At 33.4% G+C, this 21,662-nt stretch overlaps 1 protein-coding gene across 8 annotated transcripts in view; it reads right to left on the bottom strand.

The window, feature by feature from the left end:
* Window positions 1-2,481: 2,481 nt before the first annotated feature.
* The window catches only part of ATM (Serine/Threonine-kinase ATM-like protein), a 73,157-nt gene continuing 53,976 nt past the window's right edge, over window positions 2,482-21,662 (bottom strand). For 4 of the 8 annotated variants that reach the window (XM_068627644.2, XM_090295606.1, XM_090295609.1 and 1 more), the window contains 28 exons: window positions 19,639-19,705; window positions 19,490-19,564; window positions 18,396-18,518; window positions 18,104-18,268; window positions 17,453-17,551; window positions 16,210-16,361; window positions 15,909-16,110; window positions 14,491-14,538; window positions 14,343-14,426; window positions 12,703-12,786; window positions 10,979-11,059; window positions 10,777-10,866; window positions 10,632-10,694; window positions 10,255-10,395; window positions 10,117-10,173; window positions 9,920-9,979; window positions 8,321-8,415; window positions 8,120-8,228; window positions 6,597-6,686; window positions 5,973-6,052; window positions 5,589-5,667; window positions 4,725-4,771; window positions 4,548-4,647; window positions 4,049-4,180; window positions 3,832-3,966; window positions 3,680-3,745; window positions 3,235-3,378; window positions 2,482-2,860 (listed from right to left, as the gene is read on the bottom strand). In XM_068627644.2, the coding sequence (XP_068483745.2) occupies window positions 2,783-2,860; window positions 3,235-3,378; window positions 3,680-3,745; window positions 3,832-3,966; window positions 4,049-4,180; window positions 4,548-4,647; window positions 4,725-4,771; window positions 5,589-5,667; window positions 5,973-6,052; window positions 6,597-6,686; window positions 8,120-8,228; window positions 8,321-8,415; window positions 9,920-9,979; window positions 10,117-10,173; window positions 10,255-10,395; window positions 10,632-10,694; window positions 10,777-10,866; window positions 10,979-11,059; window positions 12,703-12,786; window positions 14,343-14,426; window positions 14,491-14,538; window positions 15,909-16,110; window positions 16,210-16,361; window positions 17,453-17,551; window positions 18,104-18,268; window positions 18,396-18,518; window positions 19,490-19,564; window positions 19,639-19,705 (2,746 nt within the window). In that variant the 3' untranslated portion in view covers window positions 2,482-2,782. Of the gene's footprint in view, window positions 2,861-3,234; window positions 3,379-3,679; window positions 3,746-3,831; window positions 3,967-4,048; window positions 4,181-4,547; window positions 4,648-4,724; window positions 4,772-5,588; window positions 5,668-5,972; window positions 6,053-6,596; window positions 6,687-8,119; window positions 8,229-8,320; window positions 8,416-9,919; window positions 9,980-10,116; window positions 10,174-10,254; window positions 10,396-10,631; window positions 10,695-10,776; window positions 10,867-10,978; window positions 11,060-12,702; window positions 12,787-14,342; window positions 14,437-14,490; window positions 14,539-15,908; window positions 16,111-16,209; window positions 16,362-17,452; window positions 17,552-18,103; window positions 18,269-18,395; window positions 18,519-19,489; window positions 19,565-19,638; window positions 19,706-21,662 lie in introns of those variants that run through there. The other 4 variants (XM_068627645.2, XM_068627646.2, XR_011082961.2 and 1 more) reach the window with 4 other exon arrangements.

Genomic DNA, 21,662 nt, shown 5'->3' with positions numbered 1-21,662 from the left:
GAGTATTATTTGAAACTTAGTCACTTCTGCCTAACACAAATAAAGTTTGTATGAAAGTGTGATCACAAAGATCACAAAATAATGTTCTTCTATAAAGTTTTTAAGGCTACAAAAGAATTTGACAACATTTTGGCATCAAATAGTTGAATATATCTTTTGTTTCCTTATTTAACGAATAACTTTACATAGATATTCGAAGAAGGATTCACTACAAATTCGTAGAGTTGTACTTTGTGTGAATCATCTAGGTAGACAAAAGAGGAAGACATTCCTTGCAATGCAGTAGTAAACTTAAAGAATATTTTTGTTAGGTATAATTGTAAGCTTTAGGTCTGTACGCAGTGAAGAATGTTCCACTTATTAAACAAAGTGAAAATTGCAAGGTGATGTATCATCTGGTAGACGAAGCACTCAGGTCTTACAATATCTTCACATCTTCGGACAAAGCTTCTTCATGTTTCTTACTTTATTGTGACAATAACTTAATCAATATTATGGGGCCATTGGACTTTTGGCATAACAATCTCCTCATTTTTTATGGTTCTTAAAGCAATAAAATTTAAACATGAGATTTTCTTAAAGAGATAGCAACACATCTAGTTTTTACAAATATTTTTTAGATAAACCCTAAACCCTAAACTAACAAGCTTTTAAAATATCATAAAACATAAATTTGATGGGTTGTCAAACTTTTCAATAACACAATATTCATTATTCAGATTATATGATTAGGATATATTCTTTGACCATCTGAATACATATTATAGTATGTTTGAAAAGATGAACAAAAACTTAGAATCGTACTTCATGACATAGTTTGTTACATTTTTAAATACAAAAAAACACAATACATATTCTTGAAATTACTCCCCCCCTAAGTTTGTGCATCTATCTTCCTTAAAGCTTCCCTTTAACTTGTACTCCTCCTTTTTATTTTCTAGATATATTTTCCCAATATGCTATGTTCTTCCCTTTTTAAGAAACATCAATAAAGGGTGGACAAACTGAACCATTAGACTTAGTTTACGTATTTAAAGTTAACACCATTGGTGCAAAAAAAGAGGTGGGTAAGATAGACTTGAGTCTAAGATTGAGCAAAAAGGTAGTCATTGCCTTCAATTGGGAACTTCTCCAAGGGATATTTCATATGCTTGAAGTGTTGGTTGAAGTAAAGCACTAGCAACATCTAAATCAGCCTTTAGATGAACATTCTCAGTCTAAAGAATAGGAGCTTGAATTTGAGATTTGAAGGTAAAATTGGGAGTCCCAAGCAAGTCTTGAGTGTAACATCCAAAAATTTATAATATTTTCCTATAAAATAATGACATGTTAGACATTCCAATCGTCTAATATATTTTACAGTTATACAAATTTCTATTAGAATATATATACATTTTATTTGACTTTGTTACAAACTTATACCATTCTCAGAACAAAGGATCATTTAATAAGTCTAAATAATAAAATCATCTACGATAATAAATGAATAAAGATAAGTCCCTCGAATTGACTATTAACATGACTTTAGACAGGTTAAACTTAGATTAGACGGTCAAACCTTGACTAGATAATCAAACTTGGACTAAACCTTGACATATTTATAAACTCTTATTTTAAATTGTCTAGTTATTTATTGATTAGACACTACAATACTTGTACGCACTAAAATATATTCATAAAGTCTGATTTTAAACTATCTAACCACTAGTTTTTAATCAAAGAACTTTCTAACAGAGTTCCATGTAAAGCTGATTAGACGCTGTAGAATAAACATTAAATGCTCTCTATAACTATACATGAAATGATAGACGCTCATTACAGCTTTTATATATAGATATAGGTTGGATAGTTAATTTAGAGTGAGGTAATAGTTAGAAGGCTAATTACATTGGCTGTGGAACCTGTCGAGGCTGGTCAAGATCAATAGGCCAAGTTACATTGAAAGCATTCCAACACACTTATATAAAAATACAAATAGATTCTACTTTGATCGAGTCCTTAATTAAGTACTGAATACGAAATTTATAGACTTTTACAGTAGAAATTTAATATATACTAAAAATATAATAACATTCAGAACTGTTTTATAATTTCAGAAGAAAAATGTTTACAGTATAAAAGAGAGTCTAATGATAGAAAGAACACGTTGCTGATACAACTTGATCGCATTGTAGCATTTGTGGCGGTGTCGTAGCAACACGTTGAGCTTCATCTAAAGCTCAAAGGTATCTACATGATCTTTCCATTCTTCAAAGTCGTAGCTTTCTTCGAGTTGGACAAGATCAAGTTCATAAGCGCATTGCATGTAGGTGGGTCTGGAGGCACGAATCCCATGGTAGAAGTTCATAATATGCAAATATAATTTGAAATAATATTTTGATGGGTGCTTACACAACCATAAGATAAAAATTGTATTGTGAAACAAAACTAACTTAATTGATCCATTTTCTACCCCACAATTAATAAATTTTATCAGCAATAAAAACTAAGAATGTCACCACTTATTATAAGAGATTTTCTTGTAGAGTTGTTTTTAATTGAAGGGTTGGTGGAAGGGATGTATTAAGTGAACAGGTGATACGAAAAAGCTATTCCTTTCGCATCCTTTAACATGCAACCATTTTACAACTCACCGAACAAAATTTCAAAAAATAATACAACAAAAAAAGCGAAAGAAACTGGTCACAGCATATGCTAATCGAGGAGGAAAAGTCCAACGAAGTAGATAACCGCCGCCTATACAAGATGATTCAGTATCAAAGGGTATAAAGAAGGGTGCCAATTACAACCAAGCTCCCCAACCAGGAAACATTTGACACAATCGCTCAGAATCAATTGCATCTTGGATGAGTTGTTGCACCTGCAAGTAAAGGTACCAACCATAATTTTATTTTTTCATGGGATATTAGAATATGTACATTTTTAGACTGCAAACAACAGTACAAGTAGCCAGATGGTATTTACAAATTGCAGGCAATTGATGAACTATATTCTCCACTAAGATGGATGTAACTGTATGGTATGAGGGTCGAATATGAATGCACAATGTATCTAGCAGGTTAAACTCTTAAAGCGTAACACCACTCATTTTGACAAGTTTATGTTCCAACTTCAAATTGGATGAATATACATTATCCAACCCACTTTATCAGCTAAAATTGGATGAAGAAAAAAAAGAAAGAAAACGAAATAGTCCTTATTTAGTCATTTGGCAGAGATATGGCAACAAAATACCTGCCCGTGGATGCTACGCATTTCACCATCTTCATACCCATCTAGCTTTTGCTTGACACGTAGAAGGGCTCGTGTAGCATCCTTATTTCCTTGGTAATCATTTTGTGGTTCCTCCAAACTTGTATCAAAATCATCATCCAAATCCTGGGGAGAAAAGGAGAAAGGTCACGCTGTATGTAAATCAAGTAATACAAGTTGAACATATTTACAACCAGATCAAAATCGAGGAGAACCAGCAACATTCTTGAGAACCCAAAAAAGAATAGAATATCCAAGTCATTATGCTAAGTGCTAATTTAGGTTAGCAGTCCTCCTGTTATATACTTATTTCCACAATTTATGATAAGTGCTAATTTATGCTAGTCGACGAACACTCATGAGATGCTGAACATTTATTAAATAAAGAAACTAACATAAGACAGTCTAAAACCTGCAGACACCGTACCTTTTGACGCTGCAAGGCTTTCAGAGGAGATAAAGCCCACTTATAAAGAGGATCGTGTATGAAAACCTGCAGAGGACACTCATCTTTTAGGAAGAGATTATAGAAAAGGAAGTTCAATTCATACTACAAAAATTTGACTGAAGTATGATTACTTCCACAATCGTCAGCAATGCTTCTTTGTTTGTCCGCATGACAGACAGTGTTTCCTCACAACATCTCCGGAAAACCCCCTCTACTCCAGTTACACCCATTCCATCAATTATGTCTCTTGTAAGCCTAAAGGGAACCTGCCAGCAGTTACAGGTGATATCAACAATCCAGATGAAGTATGGAAAAAAGGGCATGACTCAAGGACTATCAAGTACATACCCGTTCTGGGGTCTTAAGCATCCAGCCTTGTTCAAAAGCAACACCAAGATCTATGTGAATAACCTCAGCAGTCGCCTGATCAATTAAAATATTCATCGAATGTCGATCTCCAAGGCCCACGATATAGCCAACCTGAATATGAATCAACTAATAAGTATACCAAGGATTGTAATACATTGATGTAGATGTGATTTTGGTGATCTTCCAGATATTTTTTTTTTTTACTTAAAGGCTATTTTAAAATAAAACAGAAATCATATATGAAAGTGGATCGAGATGACATGAATGGGCAACATATGAACGGCTAGTTCAGAAGTCAGAGTAGTATTCATTCCAACATGGTTGCACTATCCCAAAACATTAGATATTTCCCTTCAGAATTGAGGAAAAAAATATAGACCCTTCAAACAGGCGCACTTGATACCTATGAGCCATATTCAGGTCTGACAATCCATATGTTGAAAAAATAAGCATGCATGGAAAAGTATAATGCTATTACCATAGAACTAGCAGCAACACTTCGAGAATACGCAAGTCTCTTTTCAAACCACTCAGCTGGCTGTAGAAATCTCTCCAAGAAAAAGTAATGCATAACAGGCCTGCATGAAAATATGATTAAGCAATGAAGCCGATCACGTGATCTGGGTCATCTAAAAGATAAGGACAGGAAAGTTACCTGAAATTATTGCAAACTTCCTGGAATGCTTTGCGCTTGTCCCTCTCCTATCAAGAAAACATCAAACGTAGTATAGTATTATTCTATTTGACATAAAAAAAATAAAAGGTATTAAAATAAATAGCTTTGTTATATATTTATGCTATCAGTCTGTTTTTTCATTTTTTTGGTTTGCATGCAATTTGTCAATGCATAGTTTATTAGTTGAATAAGTTAAACGATTGTGAAGAATTGAAAAATGAATTTCACTTGATCATGCATAAGCACTAAAAGATCCCCAACATTATTATCTAATGTACTGCTTCACCAATTTCAATACAAACTATAATTGTAGCCTAAGTCAAAGCTATTTTGACGATGATGATGATGAAGATATAAATATTTGAGCACGAATGAAAGGGTTTCAACCAGTCCAGAAATGATAATTTTTCTGAGATTTACTCCACAGGAATTATTTATAAAGTCTAACCAGTTCCCATTCTCTTCACCGCCCCTGTTTAGTTAAAAAAGATGGTTTATTTACTCTATAGTGATCATTACATGATATCTTTTCTTCTCAAGCTATTGGCTTTTTATCAAGTTTATCAAACTTGATAAGATGAATGAGTCAGTCCGTTCCGCGGCTAAAGACAAATCCAATCTTTAGAATTATTTCCAGCACACCTTACAGCCCAGTTATGTAGTATTTAATTTAGGTCTTTAATCCAAACTAGACATTTTATATTTTATAGTAAACAGTTTTTTGTCCCCTCCCACTCAATTCTTTTCAGATATAAATTCAGATTGTCATCACCTTAGAAAACTATAAAACAAACAGTATATGATAACTAAGTTGACATAAGTACTTAAATATTATCTTCTTACATTTGCCATGTGCTCTCGGCATTTAAGGAATGACCAATCTCCCATTCCATAGCGACCATGAGCACCTCCATTTCTCATGCTGAAAGTTGAAGAAAAACTGTTAGATATAAAGCCATTCATGGTACAGTATTAGTCTATGACCATATGGTCTAGAAATTGATCCATGTTCCCTAATAAATGCCATATTTTAGCAAAGGTAGGGTAAAGAGTGCATTGTCCATTTTTCAAGCCCAAAGGGTTTTTGATAGAAGGGGTTAATATAAAACCATTCATGTACTTTCACGCAATAGCTTTTGGGATAGTTGGTTGACAACATGAATCAGTTGCTTCAAAGATAAAAAGATCAAGAAATTGTGCAGCAAAACTTGTCTTTCTTTGACTGACCTCCCTATAAGGTATTCACCGAGAGGAAGAGTTCCATTAACCCACTCAAGAACACCAGCACTTGGAGTAAAAGGAACAACCTGTTCATAGAAAGTTAAAATTCTAAACCATTTTAAGAACTTAATCTCTTCCTGCCATAACTTCAAAACTATAGTACAAAATAGACAATCTGAAGGAAAAAATAATTTCATATAACCCTCAAGTACATCCCTTTTCGGAGTTAAGTTTATAAATGCTTAACCAACAAAGAAGAAATGGACGTTCTTTTGATTTTTAGGCAGAAAAAATATAGAGTAGGATTTTATTTTCCAGGCCAAGAAATTCCTACGCAAGTCTGAAGCAGAACATAAATGTTTAGGAAGTAGCCTTTATTGTGCAAGGGAAAAAATTATATGAAAAAACTGTCATGGGAACAAGATCATTCTGCAAAAGCATATTATGCATAGTAAACAGGCAATTCTAATTCAAGAGTAATGCAAAATTAATGAAATTCCCATCTCACTTTACATGTTACTCCCTGAAACTGTTTACAGATAGTTGATTGACTCTGTCAATGACATTGTTACAATTCACAAACCAATCACCAGCACTAAAGACCAAGAACTTTAAAACAGCAGAATATACCTTGTAGGTCCGAACTCCTAGTCTTCTTTTCCATGTATCTTGATGGTTCCTGAGGAATGTGTTGACTAAACCAAAGAATTGTTCCATTACCTACAAGAAATCAGCAGTTTAATATAACCATCAAAATAAACAACATATATGAGAAAAATAAGATTCCTTTAGACATGCAGATTCCCTTGTAGAAAATGTGAATAAAGAAAGAGATAACATGTCTTACACTATTACTAATAATATATACCGAAATCTCTAACTTGGACAAGCCAAAAAAGTTTTCTAAAATAGGATATATAGACTTAATATCTTTAGTAGTGTTATCGATATCGGATAATGGATCATCGGAGACCCCATAAATACTTTATAAAGCTATAATGGAAATCATAATGGGTTATGGCGGAAGGTGTTGTGGCAGAGATAAAAAAATGAGTTGTGGATTGCAATAAGTATAATGTTTTAAATGGGTCAAAAATAGGTCCAGAAAAACTAATTTTAAAAGTGTAGGTTTTGACTCTTAATTAGGTTTAACAGCTCATGCAAATGCAACACATTCAAATTTTATTTGAATAATTAGGGTTTTAGGGTTTTATTAGTTAAAAATTGGAATGGGCCAAAGGCCCAAACTTATTAGGGTTTTTCAAAATTAGGTTTAAGGTCCTTTATCTTTGTCATGCGTCACATGGTCCCTTCTCATTTATATTAAGAAATGGGTTTTAAGCCTAACTCAACCTTATAAAACCGGATTATAAGGTGAGATTTGCACTCACTCATATACTATGAAATTTTTTTATCTCTAGCCGATGTGGGATCTCCAACACACTCGCTCACGCCAAGACCTACCAACTCGTGCATGGGACTATATATTATGGATGGTAGTACGATAGCGGGTAGCCTGATAAATCCAACAAACTCTCGCTAGGATAGACTCTAAATCACTCTGATACCATATAAAAAAGTGAACTTTAAGACTAACTCAACCTTATAAAACTGGCTTATAAGGTAAGATTCACACCCATTTATATACTATGAAAATTCCTTATCTCTAGTGGATGTGGGATTTTCAACAATTTACAAATGTGATAACAGTCTAAATATATAGACTATTTACAACCTAATTAAGGAAAGAAATAATAGGTAATTAAAGCTATACAAATCAAATCAAATCTCCAAAAGATATCAAATGAAAAAACGGAATCTGTACTAATTATGGAATAATTATCTCCTAATCATGCAACATATATCAAATGACTAAAACCAGAACAAAAAATTATATATGAATAGCAAAAACTAATACTTTAGAGTATAGCAACCAAAATAAAAAAATTGAGGTAAATTATATGGGCTAAAAATGTATTTAAAGCTTTAATTTAATATTACAATTAACAAAAAGCAGTGTTTTGAAACATAAATTTCTCTAATAAGGCTTCAAATTTGATTTTTTTTCTAAACATGGACAAATAAATAATTTGGCACAACTTCAATAATAGATGCAAAAAAGATTACAAAGCATATGCTAAAGAAATTCATACAGCATCCTGTCTTAGGTCATCATTTCCAGATTTTGCCAGTTGTCGATATCTGCAGCCATCAGAACCAAAGCATTCAACAACTTTTGGAGCATTTATACCATTCATTATCCTGCACACCAAACCAGCACAAAGTAGATTGATGCATCAAATTTTGCATCCTACAAAAATGCTCTTTCAATGCTACAAATGTTTGATACTTACATAACTGAATCTGCTAGTCCTTTGAAGTAAGGAAAAGTTCCTTCACGATACTGACAACTATGATCAATTGATACTGTAGCTGTCACTACAGGTACCTAAATGTCCGAAGTACATGCAAATATACAAGTTTAGCTTTGACAACGTATCTTCAATGCTCATGTAAATATATACAACCAAAATGTAATAGGAAATGTATACACAGGCAGGCAAAAATTATGCGAAAAAAAGATCAATATAAGTTAAAATCTTCTGCACTATGACATTTTAACCGGTCTGGTCTTTCTAAATTAGATTTTCTTAGTGGGTTTGGTATGACCTCCAGGTTTGCTGTTCTGTTTTCTTTTTAAATAATATTTAGATATGCTACAACTGATTGTTACAAGCTAGAGTGACAACCTGGTAGGGATTGTAGCTAGTGTAGTGATGCCTAAGCACAACTGTTTCATTTTAAAATATAACTTCCTATTTGAAGTTTTTAAATATTCTGAGTTTATGCCTTAGAATCTTCTTCATATGTTAGACATGCTCAATAGCTGAAGTCGTCCAATGATTTGAAGATGTTTTTTGATATTTCTTTAGTTACTTAGGAGTTAGTTATTTTCTGTCAACTATCTTTGCAGGCCCATTATATATAAGGTTGCTTGTGTAACTAACTAGTATACAAGAAGTTTGTAATTCTTGGAGCGTTTGTTGCAATCCTCTAAGTGAATCTCTCACATTTTTTTCCTCTGTTGATTGCAATTCTGTAGCCATCCAGTAGACTCATCTAGTATAAAGAGAATTCTTTTCTCAAACTATTTTTGTGTTCTTTCTTCCATGTGCATTCTGTGTTGTTTGTTTATTCCTGCACACTTGATACCACGATCACCAACATTCTCAAATATACCACAATCCAAAATCTTAGAGCAATTCACCGATTTGATCAACACATGTTATTATGATTTGAATTACATTACAAAGAAATATTTAAATATATTCACCAGAGTATTACACACATGTTTCAAGCTTTATACTTATTTGTTTCAGTACCTCCTAATCCAATTAATATTTTGGTTTGACAAAATATTTATATTTTGATATGTAAGTATACATGTTGTTTACCCTACAATACAAGTCAATTAAATTATGGTCACAGGATTTTTATTATTTTTCAAATATAATAGATTTTTTATTTTATGCAAAAATTAGAACTTCATTTTTTTTGGAAATATTTTTGTTAAAATCCCAAAAGTAACATGATGTAAATACAGATCATATTTTAAAATCCCAAATGTAAAATTGATAATAGAATACTTTAGAGTAAATATTACATACATTAACTGTTGATATCATTTCCAATTATTGTATATGGACCTCAACTGTGTATGTACTATTTCGTAACAAAACACATCCAGAACAAGTTTTTGAAGAAATGACATTTGAACGTTACCCATACTAGAAAATGTTATTGGAAATGTCACCATTTTGGGCAAGCAACAATATAGCTATTAATTTTCCCCACTGTCCAGTCTCCGAAAGTTGTCCCCAAAAAACCACCATTCAGTCATTGCATCAACGAGAAAGCTACATTATCACATAGAAATTTAGCAAGCCACTTACAAGTTCTAGCATCGGCAGATTACGCAAGTCCCTTGGTAGGGTCACCTTTTTATTGGTATCCTGCATAAATAGTCCAATCAGAACGCTGTAAAACTAAAGATTTTCAGGTCACTAGGCAAGCCAATGATAGAAATAACTTCAAAATGCATTCATGGACATAAGAAAGAATGGATATGAAAAATATAAAAACATGTCACCTCTCGCTTTGTTTCCATCTCAGCAAGTCTGATATAAATCTCCACCATTTGTTTCATCTACATATGTAACAAACAGTTTGAAGTTAATTGATTGCTAATTGGAACTTAGAAAATATAGAATACAAAGAGTGATGTTACTTGTTGAATGATAGCTCCATGATAAGATGACAACTCATTTAGAAGATTTTCCGCTGCAAGCTTTTTGTCAATATCAACCACAAATGAACTTTTACTACGCTGTTTGTCCTTGATACGGTCACCGTTTGCCAGAGCCAGAAGCTAAATAGAGAATAGATGATGAAAATATTTTTCATCAGACAATTATTGTTAGAAGCATTTAATGCCTAAAACATATTCAAAAATTGCCACAGAAAATAATTTCATATTGAAACAAGTACAGTCAAACAGAACAAGGATGGTTTATGTTTTCCCTTAATCTCAAATTTTTCTTTTAAAAATAAAAGAATCATTCGCATGTAAATAATTGCCTATTAATGGATAAAGGAACTACTTACTTGAAGTATTGCATGATATGGATGATCAATGGCCATTTTCTTCACAAGAGAAACCAATGCAAACTGCATACTCCATGTTCATATTAAATAAGAAATTATAAACGAGAAATAAGTAAAGCATATATAGAGTTGGAGAAACCACAACCTGGAAATTGAGATGTCCATGACCATCCTTTGCGTTACCCATTCTAGAGGCAATTTGATATACTAAAGGTATAAATTTGAAAGATTGAACCTTCGAACAGATTAAAATGGAATCAACATACAAAACCAATAAAAACAATCTTAAGCTATGGGTAAAAGTCATATAAATCAGAATGATTGATTGGAAAGGTTTTACTATATACCTCATCAATTGTGCTAAGCATGCTATTTACAACATCCTTTTTTGAAGAGAGACTGAACCACAACGTAACAATTCGAAACACCTGAAAGCAAACAAACACGTTAAAGGAAATCACATTGACAGGCAAACACATATTAGGTATGGCTTGAATAATGAGAGGGAATAAAAAAAATATTATTCATAACAATCATGCTAATTACATTTTCTACTCCTCTATTAGGAACAACCACATTCTCATAAAAATGGGAATAAAATTTGAAGGAATTAATGTGAATTTTCTAATAATATTTTTCCTGATTACTATGGAGATATTAGGATATTTTTATCCTATTATTATTCATTGGTAAATTCGTAACTTGCCTATAAGATATTGGAATTTGTATTTAGGAAGTCCCTTAGTGAACATGTCTTGTAACCACCAGATCCCTGTTAAGATTATCTTTGATGCAACCCTTATCACCTAGAGACACATACCAGCTGTATCGAATGAACTCTTTCCTCTCATGGACAGGGTACCCAATCTAGAGGACTTAGTCATTTATTAAATCATTGTTCTTAGATGATCAAGTTCCTCTTTATAGGCTTTCATGTCATGATCTGGCTGAGGAGGATATTGCGTTGATTTGTTTCTTCATGTTCTAAGGCAGTTTGCCTGCCCATTGTTGCCTCCCATGGCTCCAGTCTTTATCTCTCCCACGGAGTTTGAATCATGTTTCCTTACTACGCCAAACCTTTTACAGTATCAACAATATTCTCTACAATCTTCTTTTACAAAGGGCTTTCCTCCAGTGTTTGATCCCTTGAAGACCCATTTCTTGTTGTCATTGCATTGGAGGTTCCTCTATTAAGCTTGACAGTCCTCCAAGTTTTTTCTTTGCTGACAATGAAGAACACTTCCAACACCTCCAAGTTCCTTTTTCCACTCAAGAACAAGTGTCCTTAAGAAATTATCAAGGTCTGCACATTAAATTAGTTGGTTCAGTTTTTATCCTTCCCTCTTACCACACTCATACTATGTTATTATTAAGTTGTTTGTTCCTTCTATCACTAAGAATCTAGTAAGTGTGAGCAAATTTTCTGGTGACAATCATCTTTGCTTTGAGTCTCACCCTACTTGCTTTGTTGTCAAATCTCAGGTTGACCACAATATCTTGCTAAGTGGTCTTCTCAGTTCTAATGGCCTATAACCTTGCTATATTTACTTTTAAACTCTTCTGAGAGGGTTGTGCCATCACAAGTGAAGTCTACAATTCTATTGTTTCATCAACCATACATACTTCTTCTCCCTTTTCCTCCAAACATTGTAAATTCACCCTCTCACTTTGTTGTCCCAGTGACATAATAGAATTAGCCACCTTAGCCATGGGCAAGTCTCATAGGCTTCATTCTTATATCTCTAATAATGTTTATTTTGTTCCTTTAAGTTAATTTTCTGAGACTTATGGGGACCGACACCCATGCCATCTTCCATCAATTGCAAATGTATTTAGGTTGTCTAATGAATTATAACCTAGTTATTACCGGAAAAAGATAATATGATAAATACAAGAAAACTAATTATTTAGAAATAATTTAAAAATAAATCTGTACAAAATCAGAAATAAGGAAATAAACATATCTTAGAATAGAGATAGACACAGGTGTCATATGATAAGTTCAATCAAAGCTTTAAGCACACATTCAACAAATTATTAGTAATGAAGGAAACTAAGAGGAATTACGTACCACTCTCAAGTCATACTTGTCACCTATGACTAAACACCGCTTATACCCCTCCAATGCCAGGCTAAGAAAATTGTCCCGGTCATCCTGGCATTTTGAGAGGCAGAAAATATTTACTACATTATACATTCAAGGTTGGGATGAGTATAAGAAAAAGTAGAATTATTTATCAATAGGAAAATGACAATTGTATTAAATTAATATGCAAGATTTAATATAAGATTTCACAACTTAAGTTTATTTAGCAATTTAATTGGGGATTATTTACCAATTTGAAATGTTTAAATCTATTTACCAAACCTTTTCATTTAGTTCCACACATAATCATATAGAAGTTTCTTCTTAACAGTTGAGAAGAGGTTAGATATATGAGAAAAAAAGATTTTATCATATTAATTCAATTTGTAAACTAGTACAAGAGGGTTTATATAGAGCTCTACACCCCTAGAATAATGATTGCAATATCTCCTTTAGTATCCTACAATATCTTACATGTAGTAATTACAAAGATCGATAATATCTCCTTGTTTCCAAAAAATATCTTTTCATAACTCAACACTCCCCTCATGTTGGTGAGCGGATATATTAAGAATAAAGAAAATAAATATAGGATTAATATTCCTTGAGTAATATACACATAGGGTTATTGTTAGGCAAGAAAATAAGGACAGTATATGGAGGGTGTATCACAGAAGAAAATTCAAAAATAAAGGATTAAGGGGGTAGTGAGTTAGTTACGGGTGGTCTTTAAATAAAGACCAACCTGATATGGGAGAGGGTAGCTAATTTGTATGTGTAAAGTGTTGACAGGATAATACCTGTGTGAAAGGAACTGTTTTCCTTTGTAATTCTTTTGAGTGTTCTGTAAGTGCTGGAATAAAAACAGAGTTATTCTTTCTTTTATCTTTGTTCATTGAGAGAGTCTTTGTTTTTCTTTTTAGGAACCTATCAATAACAAAAAATAAGGGCTAAGCCCGTTACATTCAACACTCTGCCTCAAACTGGTGCATATAAATCGTATGTACCAAGCTTATAACAAATATAATCAATTCTAGGTCCCATAAAGATTTAGTGAAAATATTTGCTAATTGATTATTTGAAGCAACAAACTCTTTTTAAGTCGCCAAACACAATATTTTCTCGAATGAAATGACAATAAATCTCAATATGTTTGGAGTGTGGAGAACTTCTTGGCACACTCATCGATCAAAATGGAGGTATTGGTCATGATGATAGTGGCAAAGAGAGCGAGTGGTACAGCGTGAAAAGTCCAGGGTGCACATCATGCAACCAAAATAAACAAAGAAAATGGGTGTACTTTAGGCAAGCCTAAAAAGAACCACAACTAAGTCTAGGATGAATAAGAACGAGGAAGCAGAGCCCCCAAGATTGGGAACTCTAATACCAAAAGGGAAAGAGTTTAGATATATGAGGAAAACATATCTGATTCTATTAATTGAATTATAAATCAGTACAAAGAGGGTTTACATAGAGCTCTACACCCCTATAATAATGACAATAATATCTCTTTTAGTATCCTATAGTATCTTAGAGCTATTAGTTACAATTATTGATCATATGTCTTTGTAACTCAACATTATATTTTCATAACTCAACACTAACTCGTCAAACAAAATAAATACCTGCAATTTCTGGGCTTCTTCCTTGTCCATTGTTACTTGCTTTTGCAATTCTTGGATTTTCATTGAGTAGTCAATTTTCTCCCCCTAAATTATACTATACGAGTTAGGGCATAGGAGAATGAAGAAGTAAAAAAAATATTTTAACTACCTTTGTTGAACTCCTTAACCTCTTTATGAGTGCTTCCAACTCTATTGTCTGTAGAATTAACAATAGCATGAGGTCCATGACAATAAGTAATAGCATTTCGCATTAAAAAAACTTAATTAGTGAATTTTATGAGGGGTTAGATTTCAGCTTTTTAATTATTATTTACTTCATTGCATACTCAAATCACAATATTTCACCATTCAGGGATTAGGATGAACTATCCAGAATTTTCTTGTATCTATGTGTACTTGTATTTGTATCTATATATTTAAGATAAAGAATAGGCACTAGAGAGATGTAATATCTACTAATTGATCAATAGCATTCACATACGGCATAGTAATTTCTCCATAGAAGCAATGCATAAGACTACCCACCTATTTCTTTTAGCTATATATGCGTTTACTTTTACTTTTTCATGAGGCATGATTGCTTCCAAGTAGAAAGCAAAAGTTATCTGTCTATCACTTGGAAAGTCAACCAAATCTGTATCTGCACAAACAAAATATGGATTTTGCGTCCATTCTCATATTTTACTCTCAAGATTTGAATCACTGCATCTGAATCATTGGCAGAGTTAAGAAATTTAATTACTGTGTTTACAGTTCTGTCGATTGCAGTTATCTTTAGTAACTAACTAACAAGAAGGTTCAACTTTCCACAATCTAATATCTTCCAAGATCTGTTATAAGTTTAACATCCAGATATAAGTAGTATTAATGGGCTCAAAGTCTAACATCCTAATCACTTGAAAGAAACGGAACTTTTATATTTTCAGTATGTTTCTAATACAAGATCTAATACAGATTTTGGAAGGGACTGGATTTGCTAACTCCTGTCGCATGAAGTTGTTTTTTTTTTTTTGATCAGCAATAAATGAATAAAATTAAGGGGATACTTAAAGGGTATCCCAACCCGTGTACCACAACCACAAAGTTACACTTCCACAAAAGAAAGTATAACCAAAAACCTAAGCCTACAAAAGGGAATGCCAAACCCAAACCAGCACTTATAAAAGAACCAAATGACAGAACCAATAAAATAACAGCACCCAACACCCAACTGCAGTCCAAAGAACAGCACAGCAACACCTAAAAAATCCTAACACTCTTCACCAGTTTTCCAAGCTGCTCCCCACGGCACCCTTCTAATCACACCCTCTCCAATATTCTATGGATTAGATGAATATACAGCAACTACTCACAATTCCCTTTCACATGGATATATACACACACAGCGAAACAGATCAGAGTGCATAAGGAAATAAGAATCTAGAAAAATAGAAAATACAGAAACCTCAACAAACATTACTCATATTCCTAAATAACAAAATACAAAATAAGAAAACCCCAACAAATGTCATCCATAATTCCCATCATCTTGTGCTTGCCACATATTCAAACCAAACAATTAGGTACCTTATGCTTTCTTAAACGCATTGCTGCTTGCCATTCATTTGAGTTAAGTCTTTCTTCATGGTTTCTAAATAGAGCATCAGCATAGTGTGCAAGATGAAAATGAGTTTGGCATTTCCTTTTCATGGCATTCTTAGCTGTAGCATTCACATCCTCGGCAATAGAGACTGCAGGTTTCAAATACTTCTCCAAAATTGTTCTTGAGCTGCAATTTTACATCAAAATAGGGAAATAACAACCAAGTGAGCATAAAGAGAAAGCATATTATTAAAACATTACACAGAATTAAGTTTTCTTCCATAACTTGCTAGATCTAGTTTCTGCAAGCCACTTCCCAATTAACCGAAATGCATCTGAAGCCTCCTCGTCAGAGCGGTAATTCTGTGATATATACATTGCAAGGTTGATAGCCATCACATTTTGACCTTGAGCACGGAAAAGCTTTGCTTCTTCAAGCTGCAACGCAAAAGGTAAATTACTTGGCAAGGTTAATGACAATCATACTACTACTGACTAATTTGTAAGTGTTAGAATTCATGGTAATAAGAGTTGAGACAGTTATTATTGACGTGGCAGCTAACAGAATTCCTTACAAACAGTTTGAATAGACTGACTGACTATATCCAGAGATGTGTTGGCCCTCTGTGGGCCCACTCAGAAAAAAAGACACGAGGCATGGACTAGATCCACTATACATATATCAAATGGTGAGAATCGACAAAGCAAGAAGCAGAAGCAAACATGCATATATTGTTACCTTCTTTTAATAATATTTAGCACTATACTGGACAACAATTCAAGTGCACCAAGCCAATCAGGTCTTAAGAAGAACAGAGCATAAGAATAAGTTTAAAAGAGAACTAAAGTAGAGAATGTAATATTTTTGTTGAATTTTATAGATGATTTGCATCCAAAACAGGGTATTGATAACAATAAAATTTGTGAAATCCTCCCAACTCTTCCTTATGTGTGCCATCACAGCGGCCCCCATCTGCTGCACAAATCCCTTCTTTTCCAAATTCACAGCTCTCCCTTTGTCTCACTCTACTTTATCATACATGCAGACATGATGGACTCTCGGAAAACTTGGCTCTTCCATTAACTCGTATAATCACCAAAATTCATGTTCGCATCTTGTTACAGCTAATGAGTACCAACATCGTTATGCTATAGCATGAGCAAAGCTCATATTTCTCACTTGCTTCTTGTAATTGAGATGAAAATTTGATTTCCTTAGGAATTGTGAACAAAACAAATGGTTTTATAAACTAAAGAATTTAAATTTCTACAATTCTATTCCTCTATATTTTAAATTCTCCTGTATTTTATGTTGTTCAATGCAAAACATACTAATGGTTTAATGTATAATCATATTTCAAAGTTTGTCTTCATTTGCAGATGAAATGCAGTTCATTGAATTTGTCCACTAGTCCAGGGCATACACCCAAAATTACTGCTTTGGAAATTGGCATTGAGGAAAGGACCAGTACAGTACTGTCTATCTCCAGATATGATGAACACACACAACATAGTAGCGGCCCCCTTACCCGTCCAAGCCAATATAAGGATGAGCTTTGCCCTTTGGTTTCAATAGAAAGGAGTTTAAACTCATGCAGAGCAGAGGCTGCTTGAGAGAACCTACATCCCTGTAAAATGGAAATAACATAAAATTAAAAATTAAAAATAAATCTGTTTCATGGTTTCAAGAAAATTATAAAGGCCCAACTTCCCTAAAAGTTTAGGTTGTTAGTTAGAGACCCAACTCAACCCAATAATAATTTTACCTCAACATATCCTGTTATACAAAAGTTGTGAAGCTTGAAGTATAAATAAACAATGTACAGGCCACTTTATACGTTTAAATAATTTTAATTAGAATGGCAGTGCCAAGGATAGAATCCCTTCCCACTTTGTAAAGGGGTTATAAATTTTTAACACCATGTCAAGCACCAAATCTCCTAAAATCTTCAAGTGTTTGTAACATCCAAAGGAATAGATTTTTTTCTATCTCTAACTGATAGAATTCACGCAAATATGAGATTGCAGAATGGAAAGAGAGAATTGAAAGCTATATTATTAGACTTGAAATGTCTATCCTATATATAGATAGATAGACTACAAGAGATCATAAGAAAGGCTATTTACAAGAGAAGGGAAAATTTATATGTCTATGTCTAATAGTAACAGTAACGAAATACCTTGCGGAGTGTGGTGGCAGACTGCAGAAGATGTTGCAGCACACAGTCTCTAGAGCTTAAAATTTGAAGTAAAACTCTTCGAAATGCTATAAATGGTTCTAGCAAATTCATATGCAATTGCGTCCTTTGCAAAATTGAGCACCACTCCATATCCAGCCATGACAACTAGTAGACAATAAAAACAGTTCAAGGCTTCGATGCTGATAGTAATCACTGTGCGAAAGTCATAATATATTTTGCAGAGTGAAGAAAATAAAGATTCTTCCATGAAGGACTGAGGTACACTAGACACCTGCTCAATGGAAGGAATCACAGGCTCAGAAGAATTGTTTGGCTTCAGCATACAAAATTTTGTGCTATTATCTTGGCAAGTTGTCCAGCGTAAATCCCAAGCCATGCCAAGATGATAAAGCATCTGTTGAATTCAAAGTAGTTAGTATCTTACGATTCACGATATGTATCGTACGAAACGATACGGTTTCACCCTCCCACGATACGAATCGTGTGAAGAATCTTTTTCGTTCCTGAATCTTAGCTGTATCATGCGATTCGCACAAAGAATCGCTGAATCCCGAAATGAAACGATTCCGTATTGTGCGAATCAGTGTAGATTTTAAAAAATGAGTAAATAAAAAAAGATAGACATAATTTGTTTAATAACATGTATGCACCATAGAGGTTGTTTTGGTGAAATTGTGTGGTATATACATATATATATAATTTATTGTATCTTGTATGTATACATATCTTATATATTTAAGTATATATTAAACTTTTTAATGTTTATGAATCTTACGATTCACGATACGAAACGATTTACGATTCATAATATCAGCTCTCCGATACACTACTTGTATCTCGATTCTACTTGAATTACACATATGAGTTATTATATTACTATATGAATTACACAATCCATCATCTTGAAAAAGAACAAGTAAAATCAAACATGCAAGCTAACCAATAAAATCCATAAAATGCTATCTATCCCATTGCAGCAACATTACATAGGTGCATATATTCCATGGAACATTTCTTTAATTTGTGTATAATTTATAACAGTATACAGGCTACTTGATGTGGAGGATAAGATACCCTCACTACGGAAGGACTTGGCCTAACTTAATTGAAAAGATATCTCAAGTAGGGGACCAAAGCATTATAAAGAATAGTTTGGCCACATTCATAACCATTGTGGGATAACAGGTCCTTAATTTCATTTACGCAAGATGGAATATGTATTGGACCTTATAAGGACTACTTTGACCATACTCCATGACAATGATCTTAGTAGAAACCAAAAGGGGTTCAAGGGCAACAATAAGAAATATGATGTAGTGGCAATATATATCATGTTAAGAATCTACATATTAGACAAGTGGATACCTGTAGTTTGATGATAGTCAAATAAATGTACTCAGTGCTCTCTTCGCTTGCATGAGAAACAGATAACACTAGCTCCTAGAACACATAAAACATTTATATATGCATAATGTCCTCAATTGCATCAAGACAAGTTAGGAAAGAAATATTACCTGCTTTGAATCTCTTAGTTTTATCTGGAAATCACTCAAATCACCCTCCTCAAGTGCCCTTAAACAACTGAATATAAGAATAATTAAACTGATATTTCATGAAAAGATTCGTTTTTCTATGGTATAAATTGACTTTCATTCCTAATAGCCAAGATGAACTGCACATCATTCATCACCAAATAACACATAAGAAAAAATATATGATATGATATAAGGATAGGATAAGAAACGGATATGATAGGATAAAAAATAGATAAAAATTAGACTTATTTGATGGTTGGTGCACACCATGAAAAGGACTAGAAAATAAGTTGTGGTGATAGTGAGGTGATTATGGTGGTAATAATAATGGCAATACAGTGACAACAAATATTATACTTTATAATCTGTTAGATTTAGTTTTTTCTCATTTCTTAAAATGAGTCAAAATGGTCCATCGGCAAGACAAAAGGTTGGGTCTAAATCAAAATTGGTTTGGACCATGAGTTAGGTCAGAAAGGTTTTGCTGAGGCACCCATTTTGACAACTCTAACAAATAGTCAAATGGTAGCATATAGTGATGGTGATAATGACAACAATGATAGTTGTGATGACAATGGCGAAAATGGTAATAGTGAGATGGTGGTGGTGATGATGATGGGTAGAAAGGTATAAAAAATTGTAGAAGTGTTGGTGTGTTAATGATGAGATCAAAAGTGGTATGTTAATGATGTGATAAAAAGTGGTGTGTTAATGATGACATCAGCTTTTCTAAAAGTTCTGAAAGTTGCTCAACTTTTTTAAAAAGGTGCTTTTTAAAGAATGGTTCACTAAGTTCAGAGGGTAACTACCAAATAAATTTTCTTCTCTGAATCGAAGATCTTCTCCCTTCTTCTTCTCCGGTGACCCTCTCTTCTACGGTGACGGAACTTCTTTTCGGTTCCTCACTTTTCTTCTTCTTCCACTACTCTTCTTCTCACCTCCGTCACTGGTAAATTTATATTTTTCGTGTTCCTCACTTTTCTTCTTCATCTCTTCTATTCTCCACTGCGTTCTTAACTTGATTTATAGGCAAATTGATTATCGTTGTGACTGTCCGTTTCGTTTTCTTATTAAGTTTTTTGGGATTTTTGGAAAAAATTAAATGAATCACAGATCTTTCATCTCCTTTTTCATATTTTCTAGAATGTGATTGAATAGGAAATAACGGAACAGAATCGAGAATCCCACGATTCACTCATGTCATGATTCACACCCAAAAACAAGTCATGATCCAATTTGAATCAGCAAGGTCAAGTTTTGACTCGAATCGCGATTCGAATCTTACGATTCGAACGATTCTAACTACCATGGACGACATCACAAGTGGTGTGTTAAAAGTGGTGATGGTGTAGCGGTAGTAGCTATAGTGGAGATGAAATGTTAATAGTTATGGAAACAATGATGATGATGATGATAAAGGTGGAAGGGGGAGAAAATTTTAGTCTGGATGGTAAGAGTGGTTGTGGGTACTATAGCAATTGTGGGGTGGTGGTGGCACTAACTATGATGGTGACTATTCGGTGAAAGTTGCTACAATGGAAATGACAATAATTGTGGAGACGCTGTTTATAGAGAAAGAGAAAAGTGTAGCAGGTAAATAACTACTAGAAAAACAAACTACATAATATTTTATTCTTGGCAAACTACTTTACACATGTAATACAACATTCACCTCTTGGGATAAGAAATACATAAACTAACAAGACAAGATAGGAATGGCTAAGAAAATCATAAACTGTTGGTAGAACAAACAGTTGATTATAGCAAGATAGGTACTTTGCCTATCCTATTATATCTGGCCACCAAACGAGTCCTTAGAAGTAGTCTGTTATTTTTCAGCTCAGTCAGTTACTAACTCAAATTAGTTAGCAATAGCTGTAGTACCCCTATGGTTAGTGAGTTAGTTACAGTATTAACATCCCTATTGTATTCAACTTCTGCAACTGATTGGAATTCATTTTCTGTTAACGAGAAAAAACTTAGTCCATTCTCTCATAATACAG

Source organism: Phaseolus vulgaris, chromosome 9, assembly GCF_051622355.1.
Source record: "Phaseolus vulgaris cultivar YP4 chromosome 9, ASM5162235v1, whole genome shotgun sequence".
Taxonomy (NCBI): domain Eukaryota; kingdom Viridiplantae; phylum Streptophyta; class Magnoliopsida; order Fabales; family Fabaceae; genus Phaseolus; species Phaseolus vulgaris.
The sequence above is the reverse complement of the archived record's forward strand: the minus strand, read 5'-3'. Positions and strand labels throughout refer to the sequence as shown.